The sequence below is a fragment of the Anopheles maculipalpis genome, chromosome 3RL (genome assembly GCF_943734695.1).
Source record: "Anopheles maculipalpis chromosome 3RL, idAnoMacuDA_375_x, whole genome shotgun sequence".
NCBI classification, from domain to species: Eukaryota; Metazoa; Arthropoda; class Insecta; order Diptera; family Culicidae; genus Anopheles; species Anopheles maculipalpis.
This window is the reverse complement of record NC_064872.1, coordinates 68,448,771-68,472,098: the sequence shown is the minus strand read 5'-3', so window position 1 is coordinate 68,472,098 and position 23,328 is coordinate 68,448,771. Positions and strand designations below refer to the sequence as shown.

At 43.5% G+C, this 23,328-nt stretch overlaps 6 protein-coding genes across 6 annotated transcripts in view; 2 read left to right on the top strand and 4 right to left on the bottom strand.

Annotated features, from left to right (window-relative positions):
- The window catches only part of LOC126562125 (uncharacterized), a 33,277-nt gene extending 25,670 nt beyond the window's left edge, over positions 1-7,607 (bottom strand). Inside the window, exon 1 of the mRNA XM_050218550.1 lies at positions 7,519-7,607. The gene's annotated coding sequence lies outside the window, so the exon portion shown is untranslated. The remainder of the gene's footprint in view (positions 1-7,518) is intronic.
- Positions 1-23,328, bottom strand: part of LOC126563419 (40S ribosomal protein S27) — a 262,225-nt gene that overhangs the window by 15,113 nt on the left and 223,784 nt on the right. The gene's annotated exons all lie outside the window — the stretch shown is intronic.
- The window catches only part of LOC126562579 (nuclear migration protein nudC), a 170,565-nt gene that overhangs the window by 28,783 nt on the left and 118,454 nt on the right, over positions 1-23,328 (top strand). The gene's annotated exons all lie outside the window — the stretch shown is intronic.
- The window catches only part of LOC126560916 (cadherin-89D-like), a 199,950-nt gene that overhangs the window by 126,958 nt on the left and 49,664 nt on the right, over positions 1-23,328 (top strand). The window lies entirely within an intron of this gene.
- Positions 19,682-20,893, bottom strand: LOC126562484 (uncharacterized). Its single transcript, XM_050219003.1, has 2 exons — positions 20,188-20,893; positions 19,682-20,106 (listed from the first exon to the last, which is right to left on the bottom strand). Exons 1-2 carry the CDS (start codon positions 20,891-20,893, stop codon positions 19,682-19,684), a joined length of 1,131 nt encoding a protein of 376 aa, XP_050074960.1.
- On the bottom strand, positions 21,242-22,621 carry LOC126563643 (protein odr-4 homolog). Its single transcript, XM_050220288.1, has 2 exons — positions 21,887-22,621; positions 21,242-21,825 (listed from the first exon to the last, which is right to left on the bottom strand). The coding sequence occupies exons 1-2, from the start codon at positions 22,616-22,618 to the stop codon at positions 21,259-21,261; spliced, it is 1,299 nt and encodes a 432-aa protein (XP_050076245.1). The 5' UTR covers positions 22,619-22,621; the 3' UTR covers positions 21,242-21,258.

The following is a 23,328-nucleotide window of genomic DNA, read 5'->3' as shown; positions in this document are numbered from 1 at the left end:
AAATGGGTTTTTATGCAAGAGGGATTGCTTATGGGGCGGTTTGGTCAGGAAACAAGAGGAGTTTTATTTTTGTTTTGCCTGAAACTCTGAATGTCACAAGAGGAGCTTCAAAGTGACATTCGGCTCGTACAAGATGATATGTGCACGCGCGAAAGATAATGGAGATATTATTCCCGACCGGGCTAGCGCTGCCGGTAAAACGGACACGGATAAGTGTGTCGGGTTGGATAAAGCGATGAGGAAGATTGCTTTTTGTTTTTGGCAATGTGTGGTATTACTTGAAATTATGAAATGCATAAAGATTTGACCGGAAAAAAAAGAAATAATTCATCACTCTAATGTTTGCTCTCTGCATTATACTCAACAAACGCCACATCAAACCGAAGAGTACCGTTGGACATTTAATTGATATTTACCGACAGCAAATCGCTAGGATAATGACAGAACGCTGGACAATAACTGTCAAATATTGACATTTTACGCACGGTCCGCATGAGTGTGTGTGTGAGTAGTGTTAGTAACCCAACCAGTTGTGTACTTGGAACGTTTCTGATTCATTTAATGATTTGTTGTTTTGGGCTAAAAATTCGCTTCTTTTTGTGCGCGGGAATGTGAAGGTCGCGGCCGAGCAAAGGTAAATAAAGCACAAGATCATGCGCCTGACACTTGAACATTTACGAACTCTGTGTGTTAGTACTTATTTTTTTTCGATCGCTTCTACACAAAACAGCTGACGGTTTGTCGAGTGATTTGAATGTAGTAATGCTTAGTGCACACTCGAACCTGAAGGAGGTGTTGATCTAAGCCGTCCCAAAATTGGAATCAATTTGTAAAGTTATACTTCCTAGGATTTTTCGAGACGATTGCACTGCACGATAAGTGTGAATCGGGAAGTCGTTCTGCTGTGTTTAAAGCCACCGATTAACGGCATTAGTACGATCGTACTCGCTCGCTTGGAAAAGATCATTTGAGATAAGTATTAAAGCTCGGTACGATCGCTTCGCTTATCGTGTAATTTGCATCAGGAGAGCAATAGTTTCTTGTTTGGTAGTTTCGCTTCCAAAAATTGATTCTAAGTAAGATATTCAAAAAAAAAAACCTCGTCAGTTAAAATAGGCCTTGTTCTATAGTCGATTTTGGAAGTGATCTTTTAGTGCGTTAGAGCGATGATAACATCACCGCAAGTAGAGAATTCTTTTTCCAAAATTATTTTCGAATCAATCCAACTCGTCCCACAAACAAATGTTTCCCACGCTAACTCACAACTGTTCGGCTTGTTAATTCATAAAAATAAAATTAAGCAATTCAAGGGCTCATCACCAAATAATGATTTATTTGGGTGTTCGTACGCTTTTTTATTCGGACATTCGGGCACCCTCCCCGATCTCTACGCACCGAATTTCCTTCCGTTTTCAAACACGCAGAACCAACCAAACAAGACTCCACTCCCTGAATACACACACAGCAGCGAAAATAGCTCCACTATTCAGCGGCTCAGTAAATAGTTCCGCAGCAGTAGATTCCGTTTGATCGAAATACGATGATGATGCATTGTTTGACGGTAGGAGTGTGTACAGGGTCTATTGGTCGAGGTGTTAAGAGTACCGTTCTCGATTGTCTGCGGCTTTGCTACCGGAACTACCCCATGCAGCATAGTGCAGGAAGGAGAGCGAGAGATGTTTAATTTTACGCCAGGTTAGTGTTTAATTTGTGCGTAGACTTATGGGTGCCTATTGTATCGTCTACTGGCGCTGGCGGAATCCACACACAAACACACACCCCGGACGCTCCGACAATACGTCACAGTGATGATGGGGTTATTTACATAACACCCAGCCGCTAGTTTGTACCCCGGCGAGAAGCCATACGGTACGAAAACGATTCCTCTGTCACCTGTGAGGAACACAGCACGACCAAGCTCGCCGACGTCCTTCGAGGGCAATTGCGTGCGCTGATGATGCGGCCGTTGCTGCTGCTGTGAAGTGTGAAGTTGTTGTTGATGAAGCATTGAGCCGTCGTGTCATTTGTAATCAAATAAAGATGATCTACCGAGCTGGTGTGCTGGTAGTAATGGCTCTACGAGGAACCGTTGTAACAATGATGAGTGCCGAAACGATGCGCGACCAATCAATTTCCTGCTCGATTTCACGCACGCACGCAGAACACCCATATCGGAAACAAATCGACAATCGAACTATGTGAGCTCATTAGAGAGCGCAACCCATAACATTAATTTGTCTACGCAAAAGGAATACCTTCCACGCTGAGTTCCAAATTTGGTGTATTTTGACACGTGGAATTGACAGTGGAACGTGTACTAGAAGCAGCGTATCATGCGTGCTATAAAAAAAGTAATCATCTCGGTAGTGAAATACACACCGGACACTGGAAATATACGTCCACAAGAACAGTCGGGTCAACGCCAACCTTGTTTCGTTGGCACGGATTATCGGCCGATCGAGAAGTCGTTACAAGTCGGCCGGTATCGTAATCTCTTCACGGTTACACTTCCCCTTCTCCCCCACCCCAGTGCCGGACATCGTGGTCAGACTATCATGGTGGTCAGTGTGTATTTTATGGCTATCTGATCGTTTTCCAACGAAACTACTACGTACCGTTTAAATGGAAGATAGAGAGACACGAGATGGGAACACGCGCTTACGGACACGGGTTAATTGATTTCAGCGTTTTTTTTTTTCTTCCTCCTTTTTTCAGCACCCAACCCCCCCCCCTCCCCCCCAGTTAAGCGTTTGCTGACTGACAGCTCCGGTGAAACATAATTGATGAACTTCAAAACATTATCCACGCCCTTCGTGTGCTGTAAAGGTGTCTCGAAGGTAAATGGGGTAAAGGAACTTCAGTTTTTAGCGCTCCTTCGGTACAGAATTTTGTCCCGGATTTTGGCCCGCCGCACCAGATTGGTTGGGAGGGATGCTGAGAAAGTTTGGTGCTGTTGACGTCAACCGGCAAAGGTACCAGCATTCTCCCACATGTGGACGTGTTGATCTTTGTTAGCCTGCCACCTTCATCAAGATGCTAGATTGGCAAAGAGATTTAAACAAAGCATCTAACGGACCACTACCTCTGGTGGCTCTATGGTCCTTCTCTGACGTCAGCTGTGGTTTATTTGGTGAGATAATGTTTGATCGAGCGGCGATTGACGGCAAGTGCATTTTTGGTGGTGGTTTAGGCTTTGTATAAATGCTAATATAGACGTGATAATGGAGGGCAGAAACAAACCTCTTGAGCCTTTTAGCAACAAGCGTTAGACGTTGGTCCATTTTTCTTAGTGTATGTGCTTAGAAATGCACTTTTGGGAGGTGCATTCTGCGTGGTGTAAAACGATTAGCGATCATAAAGTTTTAGTAGCAGGATTAGGGTAGGTCTGCCATAAATTTACATCAAAAAATGATTCTCGTTTTAAAAAGCTCTCCAAACGGCTCATGCTTTATAACTTCCTGTACTATAATTTTCATCAGCGCACACCTTACGGCACATAAATGAAACCTGCCCACATTTCAATGCATAATAGAACATTCCTTTTTTGTTTTGGTTTGTTGATTAACATCCAGGTGTTGAAATTTGCAGCCTGCAGTTTACTCTAATGGCTTTTCAAATTTGGGTTGCATTCACTGCTTCGCCTGAACGCCTAACACCTTTTTATGAAAGCATTTTTTTTATTATTATTCAACAATCACTCAACAAAAAATCGCTAAAAATCTCGTCCTTGGAATCTTCAAGGTCAGTAGCAAGAATCTTATACAAGTTCATCAATCTTCCTTTTTAACAAACGAGCGGCTTATTCTTGTGCTGCCTTTAATCGACAGGATATTACCTATTACACAATGGCTTTGATAACTCAGCACGCGATGTCAGCATGCCCAGGGAAGCATAATTATGGATGTGGAACACAAAAGCTGTACGCGAGTGGCTAACCTTTTTTTTTTTTGTACGAGTCAGCCCAGTTTGATAGCTTGTTGCTAACTGGAGTGCACGTAGCTAGAACTCGCCAAAGCTGTCGGGTAAAAGTGAAAGGAAGCCAAGTGAAGGAATGCTCTACAACTATTTTTTTTTTTAAAGAATAATTTCGAAGTTCTTTTGTGGGCATCTGTTTTGCACGCCCAAAAAGTGTTGATTAGTACGAGTTCTGTTCGGTACGGTTGGTTTAAGCTAGAACAAAAACAGGCGATGTGATCAAGAACTCGTTCTAAGAGTTTTTTTCCCCACAAATTCCGTCTGAAGGTAGCTTTGAAATTGGAACGGTTCACATTAAGCAACACACGCTCTGGGTCATTAAAAATAAACGGAGAAGAAATAAATGAAGGATGACATGATGAGAACCGGTGTATAAGATTTTAGCGCGCTTTTAACGGCCACATTCTTCCCTTGGGATGTGTTCTTGCGCGTGTTCACGTGTTCCGACGCGTCCTAAACCTTGGTAATGAGACTTGAAGCAGCACTTAAAACCTTATCCACATTAAGATTAACCGAAATCGAGCTCCTGCGGGTACAGAGAGGGCCGTAAAAGTTGATTCCTTTTTTTTAGCTCTCTTCTTTAGCTCAGCTCATAAAAAAGGCGTTCTAATAATGGCTAAGATTGTTGTCAAATTTCGACCAGCTCAACTTTCAAGGCCGTTTAAAAGGTTCTTGAGGTTTCAGCTCCACAAGGATATCAGCATTAAGATACCGACTGTGTATCGTTTGTTTTATTAAGATAAAATACTGCACATTTGTCTCCGTGAGTAAGAGAAGTGACGTAATGAAATGTCTTCCTCAACAGAATGTTGCCAAGCTATTAGACACACATCAAATACCACTAATTGTAGATTGGAAATAAAGCAGAGGAAAAAAATGTAAAAGATTCAGAATATTTTACCATTCCATCTAGTCCACCTGGCACTTGATCCCACACACCTGTTGGGCAAGCATCCCAAGCAAAATCAACACATCTTGCATATGTCCACTTGATGGCTTGATGAATGATCCCATTTGGAGCGTTGCGTGCGTTTATCCACAGCAAGCTCACGCGGAACGATTATAAAACGATCAGTTCGCGCTCATGACTATGCATTTTCCACAAACGCGACGGATGTTGGTTGATTGTCGGTGCTCGATCACGATCTAGATCGTTTGCAAAATTGACAGAGCCCTTCGTGAAGGGGTGGTTGTGGTAGTGTGCGGATGCAGGACACACGTGCAGTATTGTTCATGTCCGGGAAGCTTTCCAGAATGCCAGAAATGCATAATCCTTGAGCGCGAGGCTCGGGTGAATGGGACACGTGCCGCGTACGGCACTCTCCCAGTTTTACGCTCTAGTAATCGCTTTATCGCTAGCAGACACAAATCGAATTACCTTCGTACCATAATTGTGCCTGGGTGGAGTCTTTCTTCCACGTGCCACTTAAGACAAACGCTAGTTGTTAGTTCTTAAAGAATGCACACCAGTCACGGTAAGCAAAGGCCCCACTGTTTCCTAGCAAACCCTTCGTTAAGGTAAATTCTTAACCGTTTAAACGCTTTTCTCTCGCTAATCTAGCATTCACACGATTTACTCTAACTGTCACTAATGAGACACACGTACAGCACATGCGTCGACTAACGGCTTTATTTAAACTTCACCTGTTCTAACCACACAGCCCTGCATCACGAGTGGTGCCCGTTGCACTAGAATTGTTGAAATTTCTCAAATGACCAACAACAGGCTAATGATTTCGTATAAATGCTTTCACGACACTGATTACCGATCGTCGCAACGCAGCACGCACAAAGTAGTGATTATATAAAGCCTTTTGTAGTTCGTTTTCTTCTCTTACTCCGTACCCGAGCACCACCAGTTGCTGCAATGCTGTCAGGCAGGTGCGTAAGTGTGGCTAAAGTGCAGTAAAGTTTGCCTCAAAACGATCCATTAGAAAAGTGTTAACTTTGATGCAACTAGACCCCTGTTACTGCATGAGTGGTTGAATGTTTACATAAATTAGGTAAAGCTTCTATTTGATGTTTGTTAGCATGTTTGTCACCAATGCAACCAATGGTGAAGTGTTAAAATGTGTGTGTGTGTTTTTATTGCGGACTCACTAACCTAGAACAAAACCTAATGCAATTATCATGTAAAATATGTTTTTTTTTCTGCGCTTCATCGGCAAGATGCGCCAATCTCTCAGACGTACCTTTAAATATATTTCGTTCGTCCGTCCAACTGTCAGCGATACCGATTGAATTATGCTAATCCTTCTCTCCCTCTCATGCATTGCTGGAACGATACGCAGTGGTCGATCCGATGCTACGCAGTTTACGGACTGAAATAATTGCATTTTGCAAGCCATAAACTAGCGACCGGATGGGACAGTAGTAGAATAGTAAACTTGACCTGCACGCTGAACTAGAAGTCCTTCACCCCGCGAAGGCCTCATTTGATGCTAGAAGCTCTAGTGCGGTTTTGCTCGTCTTCTCGCAGAGACAGATAAAAGTAAGCTTGCTTTCGTGATTTAATTTATGCGCACTGTATTTGGGTTGTTTTAATGCTATAATCAGAATTTTTATAGCACGTAGTCGTAAAGTCTTGCAGAATGTGATTTTTTGTTTACCTTTTTTTTCTAATCGAGCTAAGCTTCGGTGCGAACGACACGTTTGTACGAGCGATAAATTACCACTTAATGGATGTTTGGACATATTTTATGATAAAAGCATATCTTGAGTAAAAAGGTGTGATCTTCGTGTCCTTTACTCATTTGCAGCATTGCAGCTGCTCGTAAAAAATTTTTTAAATAAATATTTTACTTTTAAATAAAAGTAAAAAAAAGGCCATCTTCAGTAGTCATTTATTGAAAAATCCCAGTAGATCTTGCTGTAGAATTATGTTATAGACTTACGGAATACAGAATATAGAATTATCCAACAGAAGAAATGCAGTAGAAGAAGACCGAGTTATGGTTCAATATTAAATAAATATTGTCTTCGGCCGTTAGCAGTCTTCCAACGGCTAGTAATTTTCGAAAGTAACCGCACCATTGAAATTGTGTCTCAACGTTTTTAACCTTTCCTTGTTCAAATCCAATGAACTCTATGCACTCTAGTTCATAGCTGAACAAGTGCACAACGTTCAATGACATCTAATTTAGATCATAAACACTCTAAAACCGATCACCAAGTGCTTAAATGCACTTCTCTTCACTATTTCTTCGATAATTTTACAAAAGACTTCAATGCCAAAAAAACAAACAACGAACCCCCTTTTTGCCTTATTTCCAATCGAAAAAGTGTTCAACCAAACATTTTAAACGTAGTTTTTTTAATGAAAACAAACAGAACGATTATTATTATACGCCACACAGTACCGTAAACAGCACATAATTACACCCTTCAATGTAATTTACGTATTTTAGCTACTGCTAAATAATAAAATCCTTTTAAGAAATTTGACAACAATATCGATGCACAGCAAAGTCTTGCTGGTGGTCACCGGTCACCGCCACCGACGGTCTATTTATTGTCCATGCCTCAGTAACATCCTTCACGTACCTTTTCTTCCGCATTCTCGTCGAATGGTGGCTCCGTCTCTGGTGTGGTAGGCTCTTCTTCCGGAATCGTTTCGTTGCTGACGTTGTTCGACATTTTTGCACCACACCGTACCGTACCGTGTACCGATGTGTGAATGGTTAATTTTTTGGTTTTGTTTTGCTTTAATTTCGTAACTGCTTGCAATTGATGCCACTGGTGGTAATCACTGGTTTTAGAGATTTATATGTATAACAATTATCGGGAGGTCTCGCTAGGGAGATGAGTGTAAAGCAGCACTATTTCACACCCGATGCGATCGTTCAATTTACGTAAATCTGAAATTAATTGTGAACCGATCATCACTTCACTTTGATCTTGTAACGTGACCCTTTTTTCCCCTTCTTTATTGTACCACCCGTTCAAGCGAACCATGCAAACCAAATGAGGTTATAAAGTAATCGACTAAATTCTTCGCCCGCCTGGTTACACTTTTAAAATCACTTATCAATAACGATTGGGGGGCGTCGAGCGTACCTTTTTGCTTCACTTCTTCAATTCAAATCTACGTCACTAGGGTCTCGTGGGCAGCAGCAGCACATCGAACCCAACGGAGGGAATCAACACCCTGGGTGATGATCGCGTACGATCAGTTTAGTCATTTCAATTAATTAAGTATATCTCACAAAAGGTATCACCCTCGTTGAAGCCTTCGTGCAACCGATTCCGCTTTGCCGGCTGTAGGACATAGAAAGCACGATCGCCACGACGCTTGATTGACGTGAGCACATCATTCACATACCACCGTAGTGCCCGTAGCCTTCCAACGAGGAACACGAATGTAACGCGCCGTTCACAAGAATCACGAATCCGAGCACACTCACGGGCATGTCATTGACAGCAAGCGCGGGGCAACTTTTGACGCACGTAGCCCAACGTCCACCGGGTGGTTTGTTATTTGAAAACGAGCATGAACACACCGGTTGTACGATAAAGGAATGAACAATGAGCGACAGTAAGAAACGCAAAAAATATTTATAAAAATAGCCTAAAACATTTCCTTCAAATTTAAATACAACAAAAAGCACTTCACCATTATATTACCGAAAAGTAAGAAAATCGATTGGAAAAACAATATAAAAAATTACAACTCCTATCCGTTCACTTAGAGAACAAAAAAAAACACAGAAACAAACAAATAAACTCCAACGAGCTCGATCGGTGGTAAACACCAAACGGCCTGCTGGCTAGCAAACGATCGACTGTGACTGGGCGAGCGCCGTGCTGCCCAAAACCGTCGGTTTTTCGCCCATCGGGTCGGTTTTCTTTTTCACTCACTGGTGAAAATTTCCTTCATCCTTTATTTTTCCCACCATCGAATGCACTGCACGGAGCGACACAAGGCGAAGCGCGATCGCGCGACCAAGGTTCGTCGCTGTGCGTCGCATCGAAATCATCCGTCCGTAGAGTGTGTCCGTCCGACAGAAGCGGTGGCCGATTTCGATTACCTTAGCGTGTGTGTGTGTGTTGCATTGTTTCTTCGGGCACAATCGGGGGTGGTTCTTGGGTTCGATCCCCACCCTCGTGCAGACATCAATGAAAGGTTGATGGGTCGGTTCGGTTTTTGTTAAAGAATGCAGAATGCATTCGATTTTTCGCTTCGGAGGTAAGATGTTTAACAAAGAACTTAATATGGAAAGGTTCAACATGAACCTTTTTTTCAAACAAACCCACGATGTTTTGCTCTCAAACTGATTCTGTGATGTAATTTCCTCCACACTCCAGTGACATCGTGTAAGCTGTCCCTTGTATGACCCATTCCATGTAGCATCGATGTTTGGCCTTGGATGAAGGGTACGGTGCAGAAGAGAGAACCCTTTTGTGCCCTACAAACACACGAACGCTCCTGTGTTCTGCCCTTACCAGGTGATCACACAGCATACACACAATCCAGATGATTGATAGATGTAAATATGCTGACACGTTGAAATGTTTATCGAAAATAGATGATGATGATGCCTGCCGTTGATGTCTATCGGTCCTTCGGCCAATGTTCTTCTACAAAACAGGGCACGATTTATGCTATTTAGCTCCAAAGTAACCTCACCAAAGGCCACCCACAACGAACTTGTTTTCCCGTGTAAGCGCGTGTGCTATTGAAAAGCAGCCCACAGCTGCCGTTACATATTACTTTTTCCAATCATATCTAACCTCCCTACCCGACCGGGTGACTTCATTGATTCTTCAACGCCTCTTTAATGTTTGCCTGCCATAGTTTTGTAGCGTTTGCACCCACTTTAATAATCTTTGACCACCGGAGTTTCTAATTGTTCCGTGTGATTTGCCTTTTGATTGTCCGGTCCCGGGTCGGATTCTGTTTACTTTGCAACTCCACGGCGCAACACCACGGTGCAATTAAGCGTTAATCACCGTGGTGGTTGATTGCAAAAATCACAACATGAGCGCCCTAATCTTAGCTAATCGTCTTCGTCACCCGTCACCAAGTCGGATGTGTTACCCCCGGCGCCTTAAATCCGTACCGCCAATCCGATTCCGCTAATCGAAACGCGTGTACAAACAGTCGAGAAGCCTCCTACATTCGATCGATCGCGGGGTGGTAAGGGTTGGAAGAAAAGGTGGTGGGAAGGGTAGAGTATGGATGGCGGCAGAACTGCACGAGCAACCAATATACGCTACGAGCATGCATAATTACCGATCGCGCACGGCAAACGCTTTGGAGTTCAATGTCAACGCCATTGCACGACGGACTGCCGCGACTACCACGGTCCAAGATTCCAAACATCCGCCGCGTACACTTCCGGACCTACTCTCGTCACCGGTCGCACGGTATGACCGTATGTGTGCGCCACGGTCACCGATATTTGCGGCTTCTTCCACTTCTTCTGCTCTGCTTGTATCGCTTGCCATTGCTTCCTTGTCGATGGTGGGCTGGTTTTTGAAGACAGGGAAACGGTTCAATCCACTGGAGGAAGGGTGGAATTTTAATTGAAAGGACAATATGTAATTGCTGCTTTTCGGACTCTGCACTGCGTCCAGCTGGACGCAAGGAATTCAACAGAAAAAATAGGTCTTTGCTTTGGAATAAACATACAGAGCCCTGAAGGGGCTCTGAATGGTGTCCTCACAAGAACGGAGTGTTGCCGGTGCAATGATTTATGATGTTTTGATTTGTGAAGCATCTAGGCTTACGATATGATTGCGGGTGTGCTGGCCAAGCCAGATTGATAAGTGGCTAGAATGGGAATTAATTCACAAACCCACAAATCATCGATCGCGAACAGTTTCCGATTCCGATTTGCGTACTCGCCTTTGACATTTACCTGAGGTCACTGGAAAACCATACGATGTGAGCGAGTTCTAACCGCTTCCGGTGCTGGAACGCCCAAAATCTCTGCCGATCGTGTCGTAAGCAGTTCTTCTAAAGGTCTCTTTATAGAATGTAGACCCCAGTGTGTGCATACACACTTACGCTCACGCTTTGCCAGGAGATTATTTATTCGATTGACAAGTCGGCCAGCGCGCGCTGGGAAAGGTCAGCCCTCACCGTATCGCGATGGGGCCAATCGGCAATGAAATCCAGTATGTCATCACGGTGGTTAAGAACGGTGGTTGGTTCGAGAATATGACTGCGAAAATGTCATCCCGATTCTTCGGTTCGTTCTTCTGGGGGCTATGGTAATAAATTTAGGTTCAGCGATGTCCGATTGCGTTGTGCAGCAGTGTGTTAGTGGTTCCTTCAGGGTTAGAGGAAGCTACCAGAGAAGATATCTTTATTCCTTGCGTTGCACACTGTAATTACACAGTTGTTGGTTTTAATTCTTGCTACGCATGTGTTGTCGGGAGACGAATTTTACCCAATAATAGCTCTTTAAAGGTAAGACTTTGGCTTTTCAAACTTGGGAAGACTTGGCTTACCATTTCTAGTTACCTTGACTTCATCTACTTACGAGAGGACGATCCAAATGTGGTTTATTAACTGGCCTATAGTGTGGGCTGTGTAGACTGATGTGGATAAAAAGGAGACCACCAGGCTACCCCAATACCGCTTTAGCTCAATTAATTTAAACTTATTTTTACACCAACACATTAACTTACCACAATTGATCGGAAAAAGTGCTAGAAAACCAGATTGACCCCATTGAAAATTGACCATGTGAAAATTGCGCTCGCCCTTATCTCGAGCGGAACTTTGAAACGAATCCGATCGGTTCTCGATTGCTTGCATCCTCAATTCGAGGCGATCATTACGATCATCATTTTGCAGCAGAGGTGCAATTTTACAACCAACAACAAAAAAAAAAAAACGCTCCGATCGGGGTCAATTTGCAGTCATTGCGCGTAAATGGCGGTACTTTACACCGTGCCGAAGCCAATGGGTCCAAACATTCGGTTCGCACCCAGGAATCGATCGATCCGTCGTAGATCGGATGATTTATGACCGGCTTAAATCGATCATCACCACACGATGAAGCAGTGTGACCATTTACTCGACACCGTATCAGAGAATCGGTATGCGATCGATCTGGGTTACCGAGTTGATCGGGTTCTTGCATCGGTGAGTCGATCGATTACATCTACTATTAATTAGCTATTAACGCGCGGATTTAAGATTGGTTGCAATTTTAGCGATTTCAATCATGTGAACTAGCCGTTTATCGATTGGGGATTTTTTCTTCCTCTTACCATCTGAAGATGTGAAGGCTAGATAAAAGCGTTCTAGGATGCTTCTCATTCTCAGCTTACAAAACAGTTCAAACAAAGATCAAGAATGTTACGAGATGGATCGCATTTACCAATTCATTTTAAACTCACTGTTGGTGAAAGTTAATTTGCAAATGGCGTGTTTTGAAAATGATTTTTTAGTGTTGAGAAGGAGGGAAAAAGGTGTTGAGATCATCACAGTTGGGTGCGATCAATCGACTGTTTACGGTTTACAGCAAACGGTCGATTTCTTAAGCGACCATTTTATTAATCAAAATCAACACATCTAAATCTCTTCCACCCATTCGCGATTAGTTTTAGGATTAAGTAATTGCAACACATTAAAGCAAAGCCAATACACTCACCACCAACCCCTAAACTGGATATTACGTAACGCCGAGAAGTGCTTTCTTGCTTTCATTTTCACCGATTGTGTTTTTGTTTACTTAGCGCATGACATTGACAGCTGTATTAATCGAGGAAGAAAAATGGAAAACTATCCACTGACAAACAATCCAGCGATAAATAATCTTTTGCTATCATGTTCGAAGAAAAAGAGTCACTTTGTGTACACATTTCACCTTCAGCACGGGACAATCGGCTAAAGCCTTTGCACCAGCGACCAAGCTTCTATTGACAGGCAACGGCGCAGTGTAAGGAAAAGAGTGGCATTTGCTAAAATGACTTAATTAGCGCCCTCGAGCGGGATGATGAGTACACAAGCTCGGAAGCCAGTTGGAACCGGAAAAAAATGGCATGCAAAGTGGTATGCCGTGCGGTGCGTGAATTCGTGAGGTAGTGAAGATCCCACACACAAACTGGACTGACGGCACAAGCCTGGTGTGGTGCCTCGGTCGAGAAGAGTCTCTCGAGGGACGGCTCATTGTGTTTCACGTCTCGTTGTTGTTGGTGTCACCGCGGCGTGAGGGACGTGGGGAAATCACAATTTTGCACGGTGAAGTTCTAGGTCAAGCGATACCTAATCGCGAGCGTAAGGACGTGCCACCTGTGTACCGAACAAGAGGCACTGTGGCACTGATTGTTACGGACGGGCAGACACTCCGACCATCGTTCGTGTGTCTCCGGTGGCACTAGGGAAGCTGGATCCAATTTCAAGGTCATACGTCACCGAAGGGAATCGGTTTCGTGATCTCGTGTGACTTTTGATGTAAAACCACCCACAGCACCGGCAACCGGGATGACCCACTGTAGTAATGGGTAAAGGCAGTCAGTCGTTGGCGAAGCTGCCGTAGGGTAGAATTATGGAACCGTGGATGATTGTGAATCATCACTTTATGGAGGAAAACACGATCAACCGTGTAATCGCGTGCAGCATGAAGACGAGGTGCTTCAGATCTCTTACATGAGGTTTGTTTAGTTGTATATAGCTTGTTTATTTTGTTTGAATGTAGTTTTTTTTTAAACTTATTTAAGGCGAAACTCTGCTCTGGTTTTCTTTGACCGTGGCAGTGGAAAGTAGGGGTGGGAACTCCGGAGTATCCTTCGGAAAAACCAGAGTTTACTTCGGAATGATTCGGAGTAATCCGGAGTATTCCGGAGTAATCTCTCATATTAACTCCGGATTCAAATCCGGCGTGCACTGCACAATCGTTTGCTGGTGACTCCGGATTACTCCGGAGTCAACTGATGATTTTATTTCGGATTCAAAATTTAATTTGAAATCCCTGTCGATTTCGGAGTAGTTCCGCATTCTCCCAAACAAAAAAGAATTTTTTCTGTAACACAAATTTGATTATATGTTGGTAAATAAATCCGTTTCGTTTATATGCTAACATCCTTTCGCATGAGACAGAGCGGTACCCAATGCACTTAAATTTAAATTTAAATAAAAATTTTGGGTTAACTACCCAACTGCAGGGTACATTCCTATTCTAGTTTTTCCACCACAATGCTGCACTTTTTCCTCTATTTTCCACTTGTTTTTGTCCACTACTGGGCTTAGATAGCATTTAAGAATGCTCCAAATGTCATTGTTATTGGTATTTTTCTCTCTGCCTTCTGGTGACCAGAAGAAGACCCATTGATGTGGTAGAAAAGTAGGATAGTAATGTAACCAACAATTGGCCTGTTGACTCAAAAACATTTCAGTTACTCCGGACTAAACTTCGAATTAATCCGGTGCAATTACTCCCAAGCTACTCCGGAGTAAATTTCGGATTTCCTCGGAATCGGATTATTTCGTCTGCGGGAAAAAACTACGATTTACCCATCACTAGTGGGAAGCCGAACAGTTGTGCTGCACAAGAATCAGGCCCGAGTACCTAAGCCAACAACCTTACAATTGAGCCTCTTTTACACCTAACGAAGGCTAGAATCGGTCGTAAAGTTCTAAAGCTAAAATGTGCACGAAGAATTACGTTCAATCAGCGCACGTTGTGTTCAGTAGCACATTCGTTCGTGGGCTTAATATTGTTGGAATGATCGTGCCTCTTCCAACCCGGCTCCATTACCACCCGGACATGTCCCCATTCCTTCTCGCCTGGTTCAATGGCTTCAAAAGGACAGTGACTATGTGTATGAGCGCCTTTGTTTGTTGGAGTTTTGTCACCTTCGTCATAGGCAAATGTTTATTGCCGCGTGGTGCTGCCAGCACTAACCATTATGTCATATACCCAGCAGTAGTGCAGCGCGATAATCGTTACATTATCGTGAGGTTTGTTGTTGCATGCTATTTGGGTGTGTGAAGGTTGCCGACGTGCTGTTAAGCTGCCGATTGTTATTGGAGTGCTTTATCAAACGATTAGATGAAACATAAAATTGAAGCCAATGTGCTGGCTGGCTAAATGCCTCTGCAGCTTGGTCGCAGATTTGTGCCGTAAACGCATCAAGAATTTAAAACAATTTGTTTGCCGCCATTCTGCAGTGCTTATTCACTGTGAGCTTCTGCACAAGTCTACAAATGACCTTAAGAAATACAAATGGTTTGTTACAGCTGGTCGTAGCGGTGTGCTTCTTACACCGTTTTCGTGCTGAGGTTGTGGGAAAAAATATTCATCTCGATTAATTTTCCAACCCAGCATCAATTGGATTCGATTAATTTGAAAGCTCATGCATTTTTGTTATTCTTCTATATGCCTTCACTAGAGCAGCTCCCCGGACGGTTTTGTGCATTTCCGTCCGATCCCGATGTCTGCAGGAGGCGCATAATGACAGACCGTTAATCATAACGTTGTGCGGGACACTCTGATGATCGAAAAACTTTGACTCTGAAGGAAAACGTTCGATGTGAATTCATTGCGGTAGATTCCGGTGCACTAAATGCGATTGCATACTTTTCAGTTCCTTTCGGTGCTTGAAAACGAGGTTGACAACTTGCCTTCAATCCGATCTCCATCCAGCTGCGATCTCCATCGCTTTGGAGACAGTTTATGACAGCTCAGATCATTAACGTTGCGGTGACGTAGATCGATTAATTACCCTTGTGCTCATTCTTTGTCACGGCCTTCTCTCAGCTGTACCGGTTTGTTTCCTATTCAATTCTGGATACTGTAAGGATAGAAGGATAGAAAACTTATCCGCACGGTTCTGACCCACTGTCGGATTGGGTTTTAATTGGCTAATTGAGAAGTGTTTACGATTCCTCCCGAACCACACCACCCTGCACGCTCTTGATCATTTTCATGGCACGAATTTATATGCTTCACATACGCGATTTATGATCGTCTTTGAAATGTGACGCTTTACCGCATCATCATGATCGGCGTACTGTTTTGCCTTTAGACAGAGCTCATAAACCGTCCCCACGGTACAGCAGCTCGTGAGGTCATTGTTTGGAAGGTGTCATAATTTTCTGTTTCAAAAGAATCGTACAAAAAACGTTAGTGGATGGATACTTGTTGTTCTTATCGACAGTTGTTTCTGTACCGGTACAAACTAGAACGTCTTTTGTTTTGTGAATTCTGTTACTAGCCAGCAAATTATCCAAATTCAACTTTTTCACTCATGTTTTAAACCAAAAAGCAATGATTGACACCACCAGATACGCAGAGAGCACCGACCGCGTAGTAGAGTTTCCATTTTTGTCTATCTTCCGGTCACGATCGCGAACCTTTCACTGTTCTGTGGCGGCCCTAAGAGATATATTGGGGCCATACACATTTCATAAGCCAGTACGGCTCGTTAATCATTTTCCTCCCACTCAGCACGATGTGGGAACACATTCCGAATTTTTAAGCTAATCTGGAGTGTATTGGGGGGGAGGGGGTAAGATCCGACACAAAAAAAAATCAGGATAAAAAGTGCAAATTTCACCAGACGTTGACTAATGGAGTCACTCACGTTTGTTCCAGGTTTGAGGTTACATTCGGTTACTTTTGTTGCTAATTTTTTGCTAAAACTGTCGCAAGATAATGGCAAAAATAGGCGTTGTTTTAAAATTTAAAAAAATGATGCCCAAATAGGATGATGGCCAGATAAAATGCTTTTAATTGCATATTTTTCCCATACCCTTAACCTTCGCCCGCTGTTCATCGTCCACCCGAAAAGATCACCAGGGTCATCCGATCTGCTAGAGCACGCTGTTTGCCAACAGAGCAGACAGACACCCGCTAACAAGAAGAAATGGATGAAACCGGAAACTCGCAAAGTCTCCTCAACACAATGGTCAAAAAATTGCTGCAAAGCTGGCGCAAAGTGTGGAAAACTGGAAGCTATAAACGAAGTCAGATACAACAATCCAATCATCTGTCTATCTTCATTGTCCCTTCGGCCGTACCTCTTGTTGGAGTGGCCTGTGTGGCTCTAATAAATACCCATCCAAGGGTAGCTGCCTCACCATCATCATGTCCCACTGACCTAGTGAAGGAGAAGAGCTCGGGAAGGGTTTTATCGGACCAATCGGCCATCCACCTACATGGTGGAATGACAGCGTGCGCCGCCACCGTTTAGTAGCCGCATCGGTGCAGGCGCATTTGCATCGGACAGCAATGCGAAGGGGGTGTCGACGATTAAGTGTGGCAATTTCAATTAACAGCAACACACACTCACGCTGCTACTTCCGACCGGACCGTGGTATACGTACAAGATGGCGGGTTACCCCCGGCTGAAGGGTATAGCAGAAGGAATAATTAATAAACGACCGCATCGAATAAGAAACTCCAAGTTATGGGTACAATTTGCATGGGTTGGATGGATGGAAGGGTTGTAGCAGCAGCGGGTGGCAAGCAAATTAAAAGGAGACCGCTTCCGAATATTTACTAGTCTTAAAAATAACGCCAACAAAAAAAACCGAATCGCTAATGAAGAAACAAATGTGTATTGTTGAGTGTTGTTCGCAAAAAAAAAAAACGGAGCACGATGCAAAATGTTAATTATTAGGCCAGATGCAAATGAACTAAAAATAGTGGGACAATTTTCACCGCAATCTTTGTTAAGTTGCGGCGCTGTACGGCAATTCTTGGAGGCGGATTTCCGTTCCCAGTGCAGTGGAAGGACAGAGGTAGTGTTGGTTTGCCTCCGTGCTGGCCCACTAATTAACTCATCAACACCGGTGAAAAAGACCGGAAAATAATAGCGCAGATGATTGTTTATGTCTTCTTATAGCACCTTTGTACTCTGTGATTAAGTTGCTGGTGGAAGCTGTGAATTGAGTTCTGTGTTGAGAGTAAACTGTGCGGTAAAGCATTGGCTCTAAATGAAGCGATCAAACTAATTTTATATGCTCGAGGGGAAAAAATGTGTGAACTTGTGTCCGTCAGTGAGATGCTAATCTTGTGAGAATAGGAATTGGAACCATTTTTCTCACTTCATTTTTCCTACTTGATCCTCGGTGCTATATGGTGCTTCTCGCCTTAATGGACACAACAATCCGGTGGTCAACATTCATTACGCGACATCCAACTCTCGTTTGTTGCACCATCCGACCGTCATCTCATTGATTTTATGTAACGTCTTCTTCAGCAACCTTGAAATTTGCGCTAACATGCTGATTGACACGTTGGTGCTCTCCTAACGCTGTCGTTTGAGTTGCAGACTCAGTACCGCGTGGCAGAGTAAACAAAAATTTCACATCTTTTTGCAACAGCGAGCTGCGGGAAAGTCCACTTCAAGTGTGTCTTCCTCACGAATGCAATGACGAAATGTTCGAAAGTTGTACAGTGAAGGTCGTGATGTTGGTGACTTTCGTGCTGACATTGACCACGGTACTGTCGCGTCGGTGTACGCATCGGTTAACGTCCTCCGTATGACACGGGAAGTGTCCAAAAATTAAGACCAACTACCTTCCCCCCTTTGTGTGTGGTTTTACCGTACGTGATTTGAATCACATCACAATTAGCCTACGATACGAAGTACCTTCTCGATCGTTCGACAAAGCTACCACCACACCTGTAATCTAAATCCAATTGAACTTGACCATACGGACTCCGCGCGTTTGCCGGGGTTTGGTGCAAATGTCTTCTCTAACGATTTCCTTCGACATTTGCGAAACATAAAATGGCACTGATGATGTGTGTTTGTGTGGTGGAGGTTTTCCGCGTTCATCATAATCAGTAGCCTTGTGTGCTGCTGGTCATTAGGCTTTGCAAAAGGGGCCTTTGTCATTGGTACTGCTACTAATACTACTAGTGCGTCACTGCGCTAGAGATATGCATCTAAGGTCAAGATCAGTTCCTTTGTAGTGGATTTTGGCACAATAAGATTTCGTAATTCGGTGTAAATATCGACCAGAATATGGAGACGCCTAGTTTTGAAATGGGCCGGCAATGAAAGCGTGAGGAACCGACCAGGTAGAAGAGAGAGTTGTGATTTTCTTTCTGATGGTTTCTTTAGCTCTTCCTGTCAAATTCGATTAGCCAAGCTCCGTCCGCCTTTACATGAGGCTCTTCACCCCGTTACATGAGGCTCCTAATACGAGATAACCGATTAAACTCTTGGCTGCTGCCTAGTCCGCCCACCATCAGATTCTACAGCGTCATAAGGTGATTTGGAACCAATTCTTACGTTCAAAAAGTCTCTAACAAGATATATCGCACACTGATGGGTTTGGTCGCTGCCTAGATCGGTACTGTGAGTAACAATGTTTGGGACACAAGAAGAAAAGGACCACAAGGCTCCTATCAAGTCCTACAGGAAATTACCCAGAAGTTGGCAATTTAAATTTAGTTTGAGTATTACGATCCGGTGCCGTATTCTCAGCTCTTGTTGAGCTGATATTGCACAATTTTCTCCTTGCTTTTTTGCCCAATCCCGGGGATGTTCGGCTGAGATGATTCCTAATTCTTAATGATTTTTTTTTTCAAATATTTTTTGTTAAATCCATTTAGGAAAATACCTTTTCTAAAACTCGTACAATTCTTTATTATACTGTGCCATCAACTATGTGTTATTAAATTAGATAAAACTCTTACAATAAGTCGCCTGGGCATATGGGTTAAAATTCTTAAGTCATTATAGTCATAGCTACATTGCAACGTCCTGAGCTGTAAAATAAAACTAAACTTATTATCTAATCGAAATCAATCGCCGGAAGGCACGCTTTCATACTCTCCGTCAGGTTCTCGGCGGACATCATACCTTCATCCATGCTTTGTCCATTCTCCGTAAGCTGGATTGGTAGAATTTGGATAGAGTTTTCCACATTTCCAGCACTTGTCGGTTCAGTTTCTTCGGTTTCTTCGGGAAATACATTTTTGATGTCGTATATCTCGTGATACTCAATTACACTTCCATCTTCAGCTTCGGATGTCCAGAAATTGACGCTCTCGTACAGTTCCCGCAAATCATTAAACTGCAGGGTTATGGGTGCCTCCAGTTCAACAATAGCCGTTTCTTGTGCATCACCTTCATGGACCCTTGATGTTTCATTATCTGCAAGCACTGGCGGTACTTCTTCCACTATAATTCCATTGTCAGAAACATTTTCAGATTCTCCTAATGTATAAAGAAATGTGAAAAGTCAGCACTGAATGTCCTACATAGTTTGGCAATGCAGCTATTTTCAATCAATCTTACCATTTTGATCCAAGTCATCATATGATACGGTAATCATGTTGCCAAGACATTTCTTCAGTTCGCTTACCGACACCGGACCATAGTTACCTTCAATCTCCTTCGTTTCGAGGTACTGCGGTACACTCATCACCGGTCGATCGATATGCGGCTCGGGAACAACGATCGCAGCGTTTTTCTGCTTGCTCAAGGGTTGTCGTAATCTGAGTTCCAAGTGCATCATTGCGAACTTTACTTGCATTCGCGCTAAGGAAAACTCGGGAATGTTTTCGCGGACGATAAAGCCAAGCCGCGATGGTAACGTGCACCTTCCCTTTTCATTAGGCTCATGCACCCGAACCGCCGGGTTTGAAAGCCATGCGTCAAACACCATCGAATTGCTACCGACAAACTGTGGATGACGGAAGATCATGCAGCACGGGTTGAATTCGGCATGCTCCGCCTCTTCCAGCATATACTTGGTGCACTTTTCAAAAGCATATTTGTACAACAGCCAAATGAAATTTTCGATGGTTTGGCACGTAAATATGGTGGACACGTCGGTTAGGAAATGAAACATCATCAATTCCAAGTCAACGATGAGCACGGTTTGAGCACGGTTCCATCGTATATACGGTTTCGATGTATCGTTCGTCACGAGCCAAAGTTTAAATATGAAGTGAAGCTTCGTTCGTTCTATTTCCGGAATATCACTTAATACCACACTCATTTTTTTTTTTGTTATATGCTGATAACTAAAAACAAGGATCGAACGACGGTACTACTGAAGTGCCACAGCTGAACTGAATCGGTGAGCTGCGAAAATTTACTTTGACATAACTTTTTCTTCGCTATTCTCGTTCTCTGTCGGTTGCTATGGTAACGCCGAAGTGCACTTGATACTGGGGTGACATTTCGACAAGTGGGGTGATGGATTTTCCCTCCCAAATTCACCCAATCCGAAGAAAAAAATGGCGCCACTTCACGCACATCAAACTATGATACTTTTTCCCGCCAAATCGAAATGGGAATTGAGCATAAAACATCTGGGAAACGGTAGCATTCGTGAAAAATAAATCGCTTAAATGCTTCAATTTATTTCATTAAATAGTACACCAACAAAGCAATTAGCAAAACGATTACCGTCACCAGTCCACCGACCACGGGCAAATTTAGTTTGCCCTCGAAATCTTCTTCCTTGTTTTTGGGACGCCATACCTCCTCCTCTTCCGCTGGTCGTTCGTCCTCCTTCACAACAGGCACTAGCTCCACCTTACAGTTAAGATCTCTCACGGCTACCCCAATGTCGAGAATTTCTCTTATCCGGCCTACCGGCGTTTCAACGCTCTCCTCCGGGAACAGATAATCGCTGAACTGGACCGGAAAACCGCCCTGTGCACGAACGGGGAAATAGATGCGGCGTGGCAACTCGTTCAGCGTAATCTTGTCCTGTGTCGTCGTGTCTTCAGTCTGTACCAATGAATCACAGTGAATTTGAATGCGCGACATAAGCGAACGTACGATATCGGCCACAATGAAACGTTCCGCCTCGCCGAAGGTGCTCTGCGAGTGAATAAAAATCTGGGAGCTAACAATACCGTCGAATTTCATCGTACCCTTGAAATGTTCTATCTTTGTTTCGTTTGGGGTGAGTTCTGTAGACTGTAAAAACGAAAATAAATTAAACACAGTCAAATTAGCTTTTAAACAATCGCCAACGTACCGTAGGCAAATAAACATTTGCCGGTGCAGGCTCTACGGTATCGGTGGCGCATTTTGGCTCCCCACCGAAAAGGATTTTTGCATCCATCAGCTGCTCCTTAAGTTTCCTCGCACACTCCGTCAGATTCGCTTCCGTATCGTACTGTTCGTGGTCGCTTTTTTGTGTCAACGGATACACCTCATCCGTCTCGAAGTAGACATTAAGCTTGTGCCAGGAGGATGAGCGTTCGACAAATTTCCAATCGCACGGAAGTACAGCGGGATTCTCCGCCGTCAGTGAAACCGTTTTGCAAATCTGTGTTTTGCTACTACTGGACGAGTAGTACAGTACCAGCTTTTCGTTCTTCTCCAGCTCGTCACAAGTGCCCATCAGCAATGGATTAGCATCGAAAGTAGCCTTTATGCTCATCAGAATGAACTTTACCGACGATAGCAGCGTTTGATCCTGGAACACATTCTTCGGGTGGATGACAAATATCCCCATCACGTACATTCCACCCGGCAGCATCCTAGTCGCATCCAGTGCCTGTTGAGATGCTACCGTCGCGTTCAGCTTTTGCGTTTCATCGCTTTCCTCCGCGTCTTGGCCGGTAATGCGACACGCATGGACAATGTAATCCTTTCCGCTAGCAGACGGTTGTCCAATGAGCAGTCCCATGCACACGCCTGCTTTCCGGCTTAGCTGCCGGAGATAATCCTCCACGAACGATTCGCACAACACCGAACGGCCCATCCTGGCGATTGATATTGTTCGGTGAAATTTCACTGCCGTTGCTCAACAAGGAAGGAGTTTGGAACTTCTACACAGCTTTTCCCAACAAAACATCTGCTGCAACTTTTCCTTTTGTTGTCACCAAAGGTTGTTCATTAATTTCCCGGCAAATGACGTGTCGTGTTTTTGGGGCGACGGATTGTGACGTGTCGTGAATTTCGGAGCTTTCTTTTCAAGAGCGGCTCGTTGTGTGCTCAAATGCGTAACGGACTGTACACTACGATCATGCTAAATCTATAATGAAGAATACAATTCACTTTTTACTGACGAGAAAATTGTTTAGTTTGGAATCTAGAACGAATTAACAAAACACTTACCGAAGTTGACTTCATTTGTAAACAACCTCTTGACAGCTGTGGCCGAACAAAACAATGACAGCTGATGAGAAGTGTAGTTCATGTATTATCCGCTGGTACTCAAAGTGGCGCTAGTACCAGTAGGGGGATATGAGGGATTTCTTTCTACATTTTGAATTTTAAATTACGCGCTCTTTTTGAAATATTTTCAGTTTTTATCTCATGCTTTTCTATTTTTGGACTCCGTTCATGAACCACAAAACAAGCTCTCTATTTTGTAAACCTGTAATTATCACTTTATTTCTTTTGTTTTCGCTCTTTTTAAACAGTAAATAAACTATACACAGTAATCTGGCTTATTCGCAAATAAATAAT